General features: G+C 42.4%; 1 protein-coding gene across 1 annotated transcript; it reads right to left on the bottom strand.

The window, feature by feature from the left end:
* Positions 1-3,591: 3,591 nt before the first annotated feature.
* On the bottom strand, positions 3,592-12,632 carry LOC139443351 (mannan endo-1,4-beta-mannosidase-like). Its single transcript, XM_071224338.1, has 6 exons — positions 12,575-12,632; positions 11,327-11,518; positions 9,164-9,590; positions 7,757-7,910; positions 6,433-6,498; positions 3,592-3,837 (listed from the first exon to the last, which is right to left on the bottom strand). The coding sequence occupies exons 1-6, from the start codon at positions 12,615-12,617 to the stop codon at positions 3,592-3,594; spliced, it is 1,128 nt and encodes a 375-aa protein (XP_071080439.1). The 5' UTR covers positions 12,618-12,632.
* Positions 12,633-17,227: the final 4,595 nt, after the last annotated feature.

Genomic DNA, 17,227 nt, shown 5'->3' with positions numbered 1-17,227 from the left:
ACAAACGTTATGACCGGAAGCATCTTTCCAGCATATTCAACGTTCGATCTTTCCAAAATGGCAGAAATATTTGCCTCGGAATATGTCCCGTTTGCCATCTTCATGGAGGCAAGGCTGCAAAGTGGCTGCGCCCAGTTCTCACATAATATTTCCGGGTTGATTTTTTAAGGGGTCGATGATTCACTCCGTGCACATTACTTCTGTAAAAAGAAACACGATAATGGGGTTTCACTGATTAATTACCGGGTAGTGACTGCAACATTAACAGGAAGTATAAACGAAAACTGAAACGCATTTCAAATATTCCAAAACGGAAATTAATGAGACACACAAGTGTGACAGTTCTTACGGGTCATTCAGGGTCGTCGTAGGGGTGGGGGTGGGGGGCACGAGTGGCCCAGTCGCCTAAGGCGCTGTGCAGAGTTGCGTCCCTTTGGCACGCCAGAAACTTATGATTGTGGGTTCGAATCCCGGTTCGCCCCAATTATGTTTCTAGGTTTGTCAGCACCATACCCGTGCTTGTGGGTTTCACCGAAGTGGTAAACGTCTGAGACCTGCATCACTTCGGCCTTTCCTCCCACATTAAGCTGACACGCGTTAAAAGCGGCGTTAAACCGGCAAACTCACTCACCCACTCACTTTATTATGAGGAGAATCAGGTGAATGAAGGAGTAAGCATATACTCCGAAACGTTGTGTTCCTCATAATAAAGAAGTTGACATCCATATATTCTCTTCCTTATGAGAAGATGTTGTTCGGTAATCCAACGGATACAATATTATAATGGGTTATTAGCAGCCATTGTTATATGCATCGATGAGGCTGTCGATAGATCAATCAGTTCATACGGACGTTTTTTGGTGTGTTAAAAGGCTTAATTTAAAAGAGATATCAGTGGGAAAAAAAGGATATCTCTTTTAAACCAATCAGAACAATTATTCCTCAATGTCATGGTAGAAATATCTACAAACCCCTTTCTAAACGAATAAGCCTTTTAAAACATACCCACTATTTAATGTGAATTAATGTAAATACATAACATATGCAATAAAGATAGTATAAATGTGTACATAATTTTAAAACAACACATTTATAATTAGCCTGATAGAATTCATATCAACTACAAACGACACAATGCCAGGGCCCGTTGGTGGAGCGTGACCATGCAACTGAGCACAGTGATTGATTGCTATATACATCGCAGCGTTGCAATCAACACCATGAAATATACATGCTATACCCTCGGTGTGAGGCATGCAGCTTTCAGCGGTTGATATTTCGATTACACACATTCCAAGCACATGGATAGGGGACACGCTAACACTCTTTAATATAACTATTCTTTTGACATTACGTTGATTTGTTTACTGCCGAAACGGGATAAATACAAAACAAAGACCTTTGGGATAAAGTCAAAAAGCCAATGAAAAAGTGCCATTTTTGCTCGAAACAAGGAAATCACGTGACCCATTCATCAGCCTTTTCTTTTTATTATATGATAAATCATTTTTGTCTTAGATATATAAATAAACTGTTCACATTAGGGCTGGGACGGGTAACTCGGGTACCCGGTACCCACAGGACTACCCGGTTAGTCACGTGATATATTGTTTCATGACAAAAAATCACTCCAATTATAACGACATGGTTACACGACAATTTTAAGTCTCTTATGTTCGCATTTCTTCATGACTATGAACACGTTCCTTCTGACTTAAATATGTTTGAACAAAGCTAAAACTTCAGTCAACTTCAGTGTATGCATGACCACATCGTTTTATACGTGTATCTAAAACCATTCTGCCAGGGCTACTGTCAAACTATTCCCAATCGGACATTTTATACCTATCTCTTGACACCAACAGCGGGTACCCGGGTAGGGTCGGGTAATAGGTATGTAGGTGACCGGGTAGTAGATTTGGACTCGTCCCTGCCCTAGTTCAGAGCACCATTGTAGCGAAGGTCAGTAGTGACTCCGGAAGGGTGCTTACCTTTCAGCGTGTGCTGGACCCGAGGGGCTACGGTGGGTTTGTCAGTCTCGAACTGTCACCTGCCAGATTTGGCGGGTAAGTTAATCACGTGCCTCGATCAAACCCGAAGACACCCGAGAAACAGCGGATGCCCAACCCACATTCGTCACCACTCGCCCCTTTCCGTAACCTGCAAGAAGACTCGTTCCCCTATCGATGAATGTTTTGTGCGAAAATACGACAAACCAATCAGAATGCGCGTATGACGTCACGTACTTCAGTCAATGAATCCTTCAGGAATATTGTTTGATTTGACATATGTTTAACATCTAAAATTATTCTCAAGATACATTTAAATATGTTTAATCATACTGTATAATATCGTATGTCCCGAGGTGTTTTAAATAGCTTCTGGAATATATTCGATCTATGGGGGGAACATACGTATATTATTACGCAACGACGAATGACCCAGTCGTCTAGGGCGCCGCGATTCGCTGTGCAGAGTTGCGGTTCCTGGTTCGCCGCGATTATGTTTCCAGGTTTGTCAGCACCATACCCGTTCTCGTGGGCTTCGCCGAAGTGGTAAACGTCTGAGACCTGCATCATTTCAGGCTTTCCTCCCACATCAAGCTGATATAACTGGAATACTGTTAAAAGTGGCGTTAAACCCAACTCAATCACTCCGTCTACGGCGACTATGTAAGAGGCGACTAACGGCATCGGGTGGTCAGGCTTGCTGACTTGGTTGATGCAAGTCATTGCATCCCAAATGCGTGAATGGATGCTCATGATATCAATCACTGGATGGTCTGGTCCAGACTCGATTATTTACAGACCACCGTCATATAGCTGGAATATTGCTGAGTGCGGTGTTACACAACAAAGAAACAACACACTCAGTCCATGGGCGAAGGAATCGTGGTTGTAGACGTCCTTAGGAGCGTTTTTTGGATGTTAGGGGGTGGGTCCATAATGGTTTGGGGTGGGATCACAATGGCCGACGTGCCCTCTATATTGTCCATTGTCCACAGATCAATACTAAAGGGACAACATCATTGCACTACTCGTGATGCTATTCCCACAACGTGTTGGGCACCGTTTCATCTTTCAAGATGATAATGCACGTGAAAGAGAAAGTGAGGGAGTGAGTATGGTTTTAGCAATATTCCAGCATAATCACGGCGGGGGACACCAGAAATGGGCTTCACACATTCTAACCATGTCGGGAATCAAACTCCGGTGTTCGGCGTGACGAGCGAACGCTTTAACCACTAGACTACACGAGAGAGAGAGAGAGAGAGAGAGAGAGAGAGAGTTGGGTAAATCATTACGTTTTAATGGGCTCGTTGTAACTGTTGTGACACGCATTAACTTCCGTCATTTTTCTATTGGAACACATTCACGTCTGTCATTGTACACGGGAACACATCGACAGGAACACAGCTTGTCAGGAAGCGCACTCGCCCACTAAAAGACACAAATCATATTTTCTCGCATGTGATATCATGTGTAGGCTACTAGGAACAGAGCCAACACCATTTCGCCTGAATGTCAGCTCCAAAAAAACAATCTTCCAACGCTGCACTGAAGAGCGAACTGTTTGATTTTATTCCACACACTACAGTGTGAAATGAACCGTTCCCTTGGATGCATCGCTGTTGTTTCTGATTGACGCCACTCCTCTCTTCTGAGTCTCCCACGCATCCCCTTCATAGTTATCGGTTGCAGACCAGCTCCAGGACCCACAGTAACCATGGTTATAAGCATACTGGAACATGGACTCGATGGCCATCCCGCCGCCATTCTTGGAGGCAAACTCACCTACCATCAGCGGCTTGTTCAGCCTGTAGTCACTCTTTTGGTGCTGGGGAAATAGGAAGTAGTGTACTCCATGGTGGACAAGGTGGTTAACACAACTGTGAAAACAGTGACGTACACAACGGATGAAAGCAGTGTTGAAGAGAAGGATAAACTCACTCACCATCGACCTTGTGGTACTCTTTTGGTGCCGTGATGAACAGAAGGATAAACTCACTCACCATCGACCTTGTGGTACTCTTTTGGTGCCGTGATGAAAAGAAGAATAAACTCACTCACCATCGACCTTGTGGTACTCTTTTGGTGCCGTGATGAAAAAGAAGGATAAACTCACTCACCATCGACCTTGTGGTACTCTTTTGGTGCCGTGATGAATAGAAGGACAAACTCACCCACCATCGACCTTGTGGTACTCTTTTGGTGCCGTGATGAATAGAAGGATAAACTCACTTACCATCGACCTTGTGGTACTCTTTTGGTGCCGTGATGAATAGAAGGATAAACTCACTTACCATCGACCTTGTGGTACTCTTTTGGTGCCGTGATGAATAGAAGGATAAACTCACTCACCATCGACCTTGTGGTACTCTTTTGGTGCCGTGATGAAAAGAAGGATAAACTCACTCACCATCGACCTTGTGGTACTCTTTTGGTGCCGTGATGAATAGAAGGATAAACTCACTCACCATCGACCTTGTGGTACTCTTTTGGTGCCGTGATGAATAGAAAGATAAACTCACCCACCATCGACCTTGTGGTACTCTTTTGGTGTTGAGGGAAACATGACGTAGTGCACGTTTACAACCCCTAGTGTTCACCTGAACCTTAGTGTGACTATGAACACTGAGGGTTGCAACTGCAACCTCGGGTGTAAACATGTGAGCACTAAGCATCTATTAGTGTCACTGACACTCTAGCGGTTGATATTGCAACCGTTACTGCTGCAACTGCCAGTTGCTCAATATCTCAAAACAGAATGTTGTGCAATTGTGTTTTGAGAACTTGTTTAAACGTCATATTTGTTTTGCAATTTTTATTTATTTATTTATTTATTTCAAAAGTTAACACTATGTGTTGATACTGCAACCCGAAGTGTTCAAGTGGTGTTACTAGGGGTTCCATTTGCAACTGCTTGTGTCATTTGTCCAAAATGATATTTGACCTAAAATATCTCGATATACACTTATGCAATTGTGTTTTGAAAAAGTGTTTAAAAACTATATTTGTTTTGGAAAATAAACTAATTATTTATTCATTCATTTCAAAAGTAAACACTTAGGGTTGATACTATAGCAACTAACAACTGCTAGTGTTTAAATGCCAACAACGATCTAACATCTCTATACTGAAAGCTGTTCATGTTTATGAAACAGGTGTGAGAATAATATTTGTTTTGGAATATATTCATGTGGGGACACTAGGAGTTACATCTGCAACTGTTATTTTTCATGTAATGCTCAACCGACGCAATACGAGATCTAGAGGAAAGGCCCAAAATGCCAAATCGGAACAATCCAATCCTTCTATACAGAAATATAGGCTTGAATTTGTTTTGCGTAAGCTTACTTATCATGTGTGGTTACGAAATAACAAAATTCCAAAAGGATTATTAGCGTTACCTATCTTTATGACAACACGTACTATTTTGCCAGCCCCCTTTCACATTTGTGTTCCATTAAACATTTCCATTGATGTTTCAACTATTTTAACAAGATAGGGTAATGCTCACTTGTGGGGGTGTATGTTCAAACGAGCACTCTTATCATATCAATACTTACTCCTTATACATATATATTCAAAAAGTGAGATTTTAAAGATTTTTTGTGAGCATTATGTAACTCGTGATATTGACCTTTGCTCGTTGATGAAACGTTTACAGCGCATTCTCATTTGGTAGTTAGAGTTTGTGCAATAATAGACGTAACAAATGTTATATTTGGGATAACACTTTCTTAGTGAAGTACAGATTCTAGGTCTTTTTTTGGATTGAGTCCCGTCCGGGATTCGAGTCCATGCTTTGTTTGTTTGGTTGTTGTTAACGCCCATTCAGAACTATTCTAGCTATATGACGGCGGTCTGTAAATAATCGAGTCTGGACCAGACAATCCAGTAATTTACATCACGAGCATCGATCCACGCAATTGGGATACGATGACATGCATCAACAGTCAGCGAGCCTGACCACCCGATGGTGTTAATCGCCTCTTACGACAAGCATAGTCGCCTTTTACGGCAAGCAGGGGTTGCTGAATACCTATTCTACCCCGGATCTTCACGGGCCTCGAACCCATACTGCCAGAGTGAGGCACCTAATCGCCAGTACAAAAAGTCACACAAAGATTATCAGTTGTCGGACTTTCATTTAGCGGAAGCTTCGGTGGCTGAGTGGGTTAGATCGCTGAAGATTAGGTGACTCACTCTCGCAGCCTGTAAAGAAACCAGACAATCAAGTGATCGATAGATCTGGACCATTTAGTGACACGAAACTAATGAACACAAAGGTTATTCATGAATTACGTCTTCTGAGTGCACAGATTCTGCTGCTCAAAAGTAAATAAAAACGTTTAGGAAATAGGAAAACAGTATATGTCTAAATTGAAGATGGTGACTCTGGAAATAGAACAGGACTAATACAAGTTACCTTGAATGGTGAGAGGTTGTCGAAGTGTTTGCCATATGAGTGTACGGTGTAGAATTGCAGCACGCCCTGAAACAAGAATAATTTCAGCGTACATACACGTACGTCCTACACAGGGGTATTAGTTGTTTCAGTTCAGATCAGTAGGTATTCCGGGTTAGAGCAGGTCTCGACCTATGCTGGTCGTAAGAGGGAACTAAACTGATCCCGAGGTCATGTTCGGTGCATCTTCCCGAGGCAAGGGAGTAACTTGACTGTGAAAGTCGTATCCTCCCAAGGCTGGAACTTCTGGGCTCGATCGTAGCGCCACCAGTGGCTATAACGAGTTATGTCCCTTCCATGTCCCCCCTACTAACCAATCAGATTTCGCCTCTCACATCACTTGCTTTTGCTTCAAACAAAATGGCGGCGCCCAGTCAAGACGATCTGATCGATAGTCACGATCTATACATTCATAAAACTGGTCTTACTTCGCGAAGTGCATCAGATCAAGTGAGTATCTTGATTAAAAACATGACAAGATTTTTCAACTATCTGTTGACGCTAATTTGACGATACACATGCTTTACAAACCCTCCACTCGACCGTTTACGAACCGGATGTCGTTTTCGTTACGCGATTTTGATTAGACTGTGCATAGACTCATTAGTCCAGCCAATATATAACTCTGGAATTCCAGCCTAGTTCGACTGGGGTAGAAACTGGACTTTTATAATCAGTAAACTCCCTTGCCTCGGGAAGATGAGTTCGGTGATGTGGTTGACGGTGTGATGGTACCCCGGGGCGTGTATCGCTGCTTATGATTTCAGTCACTGGATTGTCTGGATGCCGTCATATAGCTTAAATATTGAAGAGGGCGGCATTACATAACGAACCAAAATTATCGTTCAATAATATTGTACATCTACTGTAACTGGCTGTGTATCGGGCGCTCACGAAAGGTTGGTCTCCAGGATGAGCTACAAATGACATAGCGCCGTATAACGCCTCTACCAAAACAACAATAACATAGGTTATTATGCCTCAAAGTGAGACTGACAAATCAGAGAGCAGAACTAACCCACATGAGCCAGAATACCGTCAGTCAAAATCCAACAAGGTTTTGCCTCTAAGGTTTGAAGAGTAGTCTCCCTTTGACCCAAACGTAAACGGTAGTAAGTGTTAAGTATTTATTTGACATGTGCGATATGGATAGCTGTTTAAACTCTTCGGCCTAATTTCGTAATGGTGTCTTTAGTTGCCGCATACAGTATCATGTTAGATTAGCAGAAAAATATTGTGCTCGGCTGACGCCTCGACATAATAACTAATAATATGCATATCCGACCTGTGCCTTGCCTCCTGCTTGTGTCAGACAATGATCCGAGTAGTGGTTGTGCGAGCCATACTCGTCCGTGTTGACCTGTGCTTTCCATGACCCCAACGTCACAAGAGCACCGGGGTCTGTTTGTCTGATAGCGTCAACCTGCCAGTTGATGAACCTGTGCATGTCCACATGGAGTAAATATATCTCACTGTCATCATAACCCTGTCCCCCCGTGAAGATCTGGGATAGACATAGTCTTCAGCAACCCATGCCTACCACAAGAGGCGATTAACGGGATCGCAAGGAGTAAAATACGGTTATAACGAACACACTTATAACGAACTGACGGATATAACGAACTTTCGTTTTTGGTCCCGACTATTTGCTGTAGCTATGCTGTATATATGCTTCTAACGAACTACGGTTATAACGAACTAAAATTAGCAGTACCTTTAAGTTCGTTATAACCGTAGTTTACTGTACTTTGTTGTGTCATCGTATCCTAACTGCGTAGATCGAAGCTCTTGATGTCAATTCCTGGATTCCCTGACCCAGACTCGATTATTTACAAATACAAATTGTCAATGCAAGAGAATCAACAACACTATCCCGTCACATGTAAGCGGTTATTTGAATAGATATAATGACGTCGCCTTATGCACAACGCACGGGTCACAAATCAGGTAAACTTAACCAAAGTCGGTCGCGGAGAGTCGTTGGATGGGTGACCGCGTTTCGGCAGTTTGTCTGCTGAGTGTTTCTAGCGAAACGATCCTGCCCCACACTGAAGCACATGTGGTGTCTCCTTGGGCAAGTGACTTTGTTAGAAGTGAGCCTCTGTTCACCCAGCAGTATGTGGGTACCCGGTAGAATGAGACATGGTTGTTAACCTTCTAGCGCCTGACAGGCAGTTTGGGTTGTATACTCCCTAGGGAGCTGAGAATGATTGTTGAGTAGCAACTGACCCAGTGACTGGGGTGATAATAGCGCTTTGAGCATGCCCCTGTGCGATGTGGAACTGAGCAACATAAATTGCATTTTGTAAGATTGCTAAGATAAGATAACAATATACAACACTATTCAAGAATAGTGATGGATGAACCCCGTATATGGGCCTTGATGTTGAAACATTTACCTTTGACGGGGCACGGGTGGCCCAGTCGTCTAAGGCGCCGCGATTCGCTGTGCAGTGTTGCGTCCCTTGGGCACGCCAGAAACCTATGATTGTGGGTTCAAATCCCAGTTCGCCCCGATTATGTTTCTAGCTTTGTCAGCACCATACCCGTGCTCGTGGGTTTCACCGAAGTGGTAAACATCCGGGACCTGCATCACTTGGGCCTTTCCTCCCACATTAAGCTGACGCGCCGTGATGATATAACTAGAATACTGTTAAAAGCGGTGTTAAACACAACTCACTCACTCATTTACCTTTGAACATCTTCATAGTTATAAAGTCTCCCAGCCCAGCCGGCACCATCCGGTATGAGGTGGGTAGCGTTTAAGCAAGGATTATTACTGCTTCTGTGCGTGTTGATAAGGCCTTCTGGCTCATTCATGATGTCCCAGCCTCCGACTGCAGGGTTGTCTTTCACAGACTTGACCCACGGGATGAGGGCGTGTTGGAGATAGGACGTGAGTTTGCCGGTATCCCGAATCAGCCCATCCATCCGGTATTCCTTGTCAAACTTGACGGCGCCGTTCCAGAGGCAGAAAAACACGAGGATGTTGTATTTCTGGCCCAGACCAAGCAGCTCCTTCATGTCGCTGAGAAATGTTCCAGAACTGTCTAATCCGGTCACGTAGCCGTTTCCGTCAAAGAGGGGACTTGTCTCGCCCTGCACATGTATCCATATACCTGCAACAACACGGATATGCCTTCGGAAACGTGAGTCCACTGTCGGTATTGTTAGCCGACACACACTGACACATATTTCTCACTAAAACTTGACAATACACAGAATATACCTGACCTAACACGAATATACCCGAAGTAAGATGCATTTACCTGAAATAAGATGAATATATCCAAAGTACGATGCATATACCTAAAGCACGATGCATATACCTGACGTAAGATGAATATACCTGACGTAAGATGCATATACTTGAAATAGGATGCATATACCTGAAGTAAGATGCATATACCTTAAGTAAGATGGATATACCTAAAGTACGATGCATATACCTGACGTAAGATGCATATACTTGACGTAAGATGCATATACTTGAAATAGGATGCATATACCTGAAGTAAGATGCATATACCTTAAGTAAGATGGATATACCTAAAGTACGATGCATATACCTGACGTAAGATGCATATACTTGACGTAAGATGCATATACTTGAAGTAAGATGCATATATCTGAAGTAAGATGCATATACCTGATGTAAGGTGAATATACCTAAAGTAACATGAATATATCTGAAGTAAGATGCATATACCTGATGTAAGGTGAATATACCTAAAGTAAAATGAACATACTGGAAGTAAGATGCATATACCTGACGTACAATGCATATACTTGAAGTAAGATGAATATACCTGACGTAAGATGCTAAACTTGTAAGATGGATATACCTGAAGTAAGATGCTAAACTTGTAAGATGGATATACCTGAAGTAAGATTCATATAACTGAAGTAGATGCATATACTTAAAGTAAGATGCATATACTTGAAGTAAGATAATGTACCCAAAGTAAGATGCATTTACTTGAAGTAAGACGCATATATTTGAAGTAAGACGCATATATGTACCTGACGTAAGATGAATAGACCTGACATAGCGTGCATTTACCTGACGGTACATGAATGGGTTTGACGTAACATGCATATACCTGACGTAACATGAATACACACAGATCTAAGTGACCATACCATGAGAGTACCCACATGACATAAATATGTATACCAATAGGAACACAAATATATTTCTGCAATATCACAGTAATAATACAACAGTGTCGTCATTTGAACCGAGTTCCTTCAACTTCAGTAATGTGAAAAATGCAAACACTGCAGTGTTTTATTGTAACAACGACAACAAGTCGTTTATTTTTAAACTCGAATATGTCGTATTGGGTGGCTAATGCACATTTTGGTTATGTAAATTATACAGTGTGTCTGTATAAGTGGTGAGATCTGCTTAAAAAGGAGTCTCTTCGATTAGAAGAAAGGATACTCGAGTATATGGTATAGCACATAAGAAAGCGATATTGGCGTATATGATTTGCTGGAGGAGTGAGTGAGTTGGGTTTAACGCCGCTTTTAACATTATACCAATGATATCACGGCGTGTCAGCTTACTGTAGGAGGAAAGCCCGAAGTAATGCAGGTCTCAGAAATTACCACTTCGGTGAAAGCCACGAGCACGGGTATCGTGCTGACAAACCTAGAAACATAATCGGGGCGAACCGAGATTCAAACCCACTACCATAGGTTTCTGGCGTGCCCAAGGGACGCAACTCTACACAGCGACGACTGGGCCACCCGTGCCCATCCTCAACAACAGAAACGCTTGTATGCAAGTATTTTCTGTGCATGTTATATCCCCAACCAGGACTTAATACTTGGCAATCACTTCACTTACGGATGGAGTTGCCCCCTGATTCATGGAGCTCCTTGAAGTATCTCTCATAGCTGGATTTCCTTGTAGCAAATTGATTGTTCCCAAAGTCTGTGGCATAACCGACCCAAGCTAGGTTGACACCTGACAGAAACACGCGGCTTCCGTCTTTCGTGAAATAATCGCCACTGATTTGTAGACGACCACATTCCACGGCTGAAAAAAGTTGCAGACATAATTTATTACAAAATACAACCATTGCTTGATGTCTTGTAATACTTGTACAACGGAGCGGTCATTTGTCAAGGAGGGTGTGGTGGGAGGGTGTGGTGGGAGGGGGGTGGTGGTGTTGGGTGTTGAAATTGACCCACCATCCCTATGATAAATAACCAATCCCTAAAATAAAATAAGTACTGGGTCAATTTTATGCCCATACTCCTCCCATATAGCTGTCATACATTTTGGCGACCACCCTCTTTCGTTGTGTCATTTTACCATTATAATATGTTTGTCATACATTTTGGCGGCATCTACATGATGGCAGTCTTTGAAAAACCGAATCTGAACGAGGCAAACCAGTGGTTGATATTTTGAATGACGTTCTGTGCATTCGGGGAACACAGCATACTCTTCTTGGACTAATATTAACAGTATTAACCTAATAATAACCATTTATTAAATGTGACATAGGACAAGTCTGAAGTCACAAGTCTGAAGTAATAACGTTTGATCTTATTAGTACCTGAGCATAAATACATTTTACAAGGTATACTCATCACGTGTGATCTAACAAAATACATTTTACAAGGTATACTCACTATGTGTGAACTAACAAAACACAATTTACAAGGTATACTCACTATGTGTGATCTAACAAAACACATTTTAATAGGTATACTCACCACGTGTGATCTAACAAAACACATTTTACAAGGATAACTCACTGTGTGTGATCTAACAAAACACATTTTAAAAGGTATACTCACTATGTGTGAACTAACAAAACACATTTTAAAAGGTATACTCACTGTGTGTGATCTAACAAAACACATTTTACAAGGTATACTCACTATGTGTGAACTAACAAAACACATTTTACAAGGTATACTCACTATGTGTGATCTAACCAAATACATTTTACAAGGTATACTCACTATGTGTGATCTAACCAAATACATTTTACAAGGTATACTCACTATGTGTGATCTAACAAAACACATTTTACAAGGTATACTCTCTATGAGTCATCTAAGAGTGATACGGTGTACATACCTGGCAAGAGTAATAGTAAGAGGACAGGTGCACCTGGAATCATCCTGCTGCAGTAGTTCAGGCTTGGAACAGAAACATGGTTTTGACATCATCAACACATTTTGACTTGACTCTAAAACCTTAAGAAACCATTAGAAAAAGGGCTACTCGAGTATAGGGTTTAACACTAGAGGAAGCGATATTGGTGTATATGGTTTGCTTGAGGAAGGGAGAATTGTGTATAGTGTCTGTTGGGCCAAATGGCTCAAAAGAGAAGATGAACTTGCTGAATGTATCTCAAAGTGGGTGAAGTCAGTGAGGGATGTTGTCATTGTACAATGCACAAAATGAAAAGAGGAAACAGAATTGGAATAACTCACCTTTTAGCGAACACCTGGTATCATCACTAGTTGAAGGTGATTCATGAACACATGCGGATGATATAGTCGGAATTGTCCAATCGATCCTGCTTTTGGCAGAGATTTCTGGCGGCGATGGTGAGTGAGTGAGTATGGTTTGACACTGCTTTTAGCATATTCCAGCAATATCACGGCGGGGGACAACAGAAATGGGCTTCACACATTGTACCCATGTGGAGAATCGAACCCGGGTCTTCGGCGTTCTTGTGGCTATGGAAAGGGGTTTGTGGCTCTTATTGTAACTAATTCATACATCATCTTCACTACTGCTCATAAATACTTCTTCCTCAGACTGGTACAGTCCCGGAAACGTGACATGGTGCTTTCCCGTGTTTGCAGAATTACCGGCGTACGCTTGCAAATTACCGTGGTACGTTTGCAGAATTACCGGCGTACGCTTGCAAATTACCGCGATACGTTTGCAGAATTACCGGCGTACGCTTGCAAATTACCGCGATACGTTTGCAGAATTACCGGCGTACGCTTGCAAATTACCGTGGTACGTTTGCAGAATTACCGGCGTACGCTTGCAAATTACCGTGGTACGTTTGCAGAATTACAGTGGTACTTTGCGGACTTATTGTACCGTACTGCTTTGATTTAGCAAACGAAGGTGTGAGAAGTAGTGTACCTTTATGTACATGTATAAAAACGATTCCGATGACCATGTATTTATGAATCACTATCAAATAGTGATGATACCAGGTGTTCGTACACGATGAGCTATCCAACCAGTGGCACCGGTCGCTACCACATGAAAGATAGGCACTTGAAAACGTAAACAATTGCTGAACAAAATAATTGCCTCTTTGTATGTTAAGAGCTCTGCATACCTGTTTCAGTGTTAGACGTCTGCAGAACCTGCGTGACGTATGCAGTCACCGATAAGAGCTTCTCTCTTTGCATGACAGGCGTATTTAAGTTTCTTATCACTAATGTTTTGAAGTGACCTGGTTTATGTCTACAGTGACAAATGTTATTATCATAGATGTATCTCCGTGTCAGAATGATGAGATCTACTTGGTTCATGTAATCTCGATAAAATACTTTTTCATACCTCCATGTCCGAATGACGAGATCTGATTGGTTCACGTAATCTTGATAAATTATTATGTGTTCCGTCTGGGAGGGAAACACATTTCTGAGCGGGAGAATAAATTCCTTATACTCAGCTTGCTTGATCCTGTCCTATTTAGTGACAGCACTGACCTGCATAGACAGCCGTTATACTGACTCGGCACTTCGCGCTTGCGCTTGCGCAGTTGGCTGTTGCTGCGGGGTCAAATGTTGTTTAAAAATGGCTACTAACTTAGCAACATTAACTAACCGCATTAAATGCTTCTCCATGTTAGCTTCATTTCACACTATCTCAATAAACCACTTATCATGTCTGACACTTCTAACCTAACATCAACAAACTTGCGTTTATCAGTTCTGATACTTTCCCCTTGACGGGAGAAAGATCACACTTTTTCTAAATTGCTATTCTTTCACACCTAATTACTCCATTGACAAATTTTCCTGTTGATTGAATGTAACGGATGTGAAACATATAATTTTATTCTCACAGTCCTGGTTGGAGTTTCTGTCGGTTCAAGTTCCATTACACCGCATAGCTTATTTAAAGGTATAGGGACCCTCTTTACATGCATTAATAATCTTGAATGAGTGAGTGAGTGAGTTGGGTTTAACGTCACTTTTAACAGTATTCTAGTTATATCGCGGCGTGTCAGCTTAATGTGGTAGGAAAGCCCGAAGTAATGCAGGTCTCAGACATTTAACACTTCGGTGAAACCCACGAGCATGGTGCTGACAAATCTAGAAACATAATCGGGGCGAACCGGGATTCGAACCCACAATCACAGGTTTCTGGCGTGCCCAAGGGACGCAACTCTGCACAGCGAATCGCGGGGCCTTAGACGACTGGGCCACCCGTGCCCCCTAATAATCTTGAACACAATATCGGAAACAAACACATTTCCTTAAAGCAATGGGCATTAAATTTGAAAATGAGACGGCCGAACGCCCTGCTCAAAGGACGTTATTGGTGATCCTACTGAGTCAACTCTTATTGACATGGAAACAGTGCCTATTTTACATGTGAAAGACAAAAGATTGTTTGTAGTTGAATTATTCAATAAATACAACAATGCAAAAAGATTAACGTGACATGAAAACTTAATTCCACCTTAGGAAATAATGCAAAATCGAAACAAGGTCATCTGGCCAAAAGGTTTCACTTAAGCTTCAGATATACTCACGGTCAAAAGAAACGCGAACTACAGAAACATATAGAGAAGTATGTACGTTAAGAAGTGATGTTTCCAATGAGTATCAATTAATGACTAAACTAACAATCAGTCAAGTTTTACCACAGAGTGTCTTTATTCTGATCACAATATGCTACACGTTATTTCCAAACTTTACATACTAATCCTGCACGAGGCAAATGGTGCATCTCTATTCATGGATCTATGACGTCACATGTGATGCGTCCATGAGCGTCGGTTCAGGCAAAAAACCAGTATGTTCATTTGTGCATCGAATCTATCTAATAACTCTTGAAATATGAGTAAATCTTCATATATTAACCAACAAGTGTGGGAGTCGCGTTTCCTTTGTCGGTGAGTATATATCGATGTCTTGATGTCGTTCAATTTCCATCAAACAGCCATTTCCCTTCCACTGGTCTACCAACCTGGTAAGGAAACAAAGGAGACCACTGAGACCGCCTTGTCTGTTATATCCATATGGTAGAAGTCAAAATAGGGAATTATGGCCAATCTGACATATGGTTTGACATTTTACATCACATATACTTCTGTTCCATAAAGTTACCTATCGAATCTATTTTTTAGTACAATTCCTATCTATTACTTCCACAGATATTTTGGGAACTAGGTCGCCTACACCTCTGGTTATAGAAACACATTCAGAAAAAAACGTGGAGATATACTCTGCCGAAAAAAGAAACGCAAAAGTAGTAGAAATCGTAAATATCTGACAGAGTGTCGCCAATAACCATTGATTTGTGTGGAGAAAATGAGGTACTGCAGAAATTTGGTGTAAAGATGGGAAAATCGCCGAAATACACCAACATGACACACGCGCAACGTCACTTATTGGGGCATAAGAGCATTGGTTTTCATTTGCATGCCATCATAATCTTACATCAAATGAACAGCAAAGACATGCCACGATGGAAGAACAACGCAACAACGCCATCGGCCGACTGCAAACAGGAAAATCATCTTCAGATGTTGCCAGGTTTTTCCACGTAGCACCAAGCATACTACAAGACTGTGAAACTGTTATCAGAGTGAGTGAGTATGGTTTTACGCCGCTTTTAGCAATATTCCAGCAATATCACGGCTGGGGACACCAGAAATGGACTCCAAACATTGTACCCATGTCGGGAATCGAACCTGGGTCTTCGGCGTGACGAGCGAACGCTTTAACCACTAGGCTACCCGACCGCCCCTGTTATCAGACAAACGGGACAACACGAGACCTTCCCAGATCCGGTAGACCACGTATCACTACTAGAGCACAGGACAGATTCATACGGCTACGTCACTGACGTGAAAGAACCAACACGGCCACCTCTACAACTACGGCAATACCAGGATTGCATAGGATATGAGCCCAGACATTGAGTAACCTTTTACGTGCTGGCGGTATTTTGCGCTAGACGACCAGTTCGAGGTGACATTTTGACGGACCTGCATCGTCCTCGGCGACGTCACCGGTGTCAAGGTCAGAGTAGGGCCACAACTGCGGTGGAGACAAGTTTGGTTTAGTGACGAGTCACATTTATACTTCACCGTGAGGATGACAGACGTTGTGTTTATAGGCGTCGCGAGGAACGTTATGCTCGAAACTGTGGTGGCAGTGTGATAATGTGCGAAGCAATCTCCTACACTGGTAGACCAGACTATAACAGCACAACGTAACACGGATGAGATTCTGCAGCCACACGTCCTTCACATTGTGCAACAAACGAACGTCATTTCCCATGAAGATAACGCCCGACCTCTCACGGCAAGACTGACAACAGCCTTTTTCAGGAATCACAACATCCAGGTCTTGCCATGTCCCTCAAGGTCTCCAGATTTAAATCCAATCTAACATATATGGGATGCACTGGATCAACGACAGCGAGCAGGTAAGCAACAACCACAGAACCACTGCAGGCAGAGTGGGTGGACATTCCCCAGGCCACAATTCGGGACCTAGTTGTTAAGGTTGGGCCATG

This window comes from Haliotis cracherodii, unplaced genomic scaffold, assembly GCF_022045235.1.
Source record: "Haliotis cracherodii isolate W230 unplaced genomic scaffold, xgHalCrac1.p SCAF_5, whole genome shotgun sequence".
Classification (NCBI taxonomy): domain Eukaryota; kingdom Metazoa; phylum Mollusca; class Gastropoda; order Lepetellida; family Haliotidae; genus Haliotis; species Haliotis cracherodii.
This window is presented reverse-complemented; position numbering and strand designations above follow the sequence as displayed.

Bases quoted from the DNA above. Each gene is read 5' to 3' on its own strand.
- LOC139443351 (XM_071224338.1), bottom strand. From the start codon at position 12,617: ATGATTCCAGGTGCACCTGTCCTCTTACTATTACTCTTGCCAG. The intron at 11,519-12,574 runs GTATGTACACCG...AACTTTTTTCAG, and splicing joins CTTACTATTACTCTTGCCAG to CCGTGGAATGTGGTCGTCTA. The intron at 6,499-7,756 runs GTCGGATATGCA...TTCTTGTTTCAG, and splicing joins AAGCAGGAGGCAAGGCACAG to GGCGTGCTGCAATTCTACAC.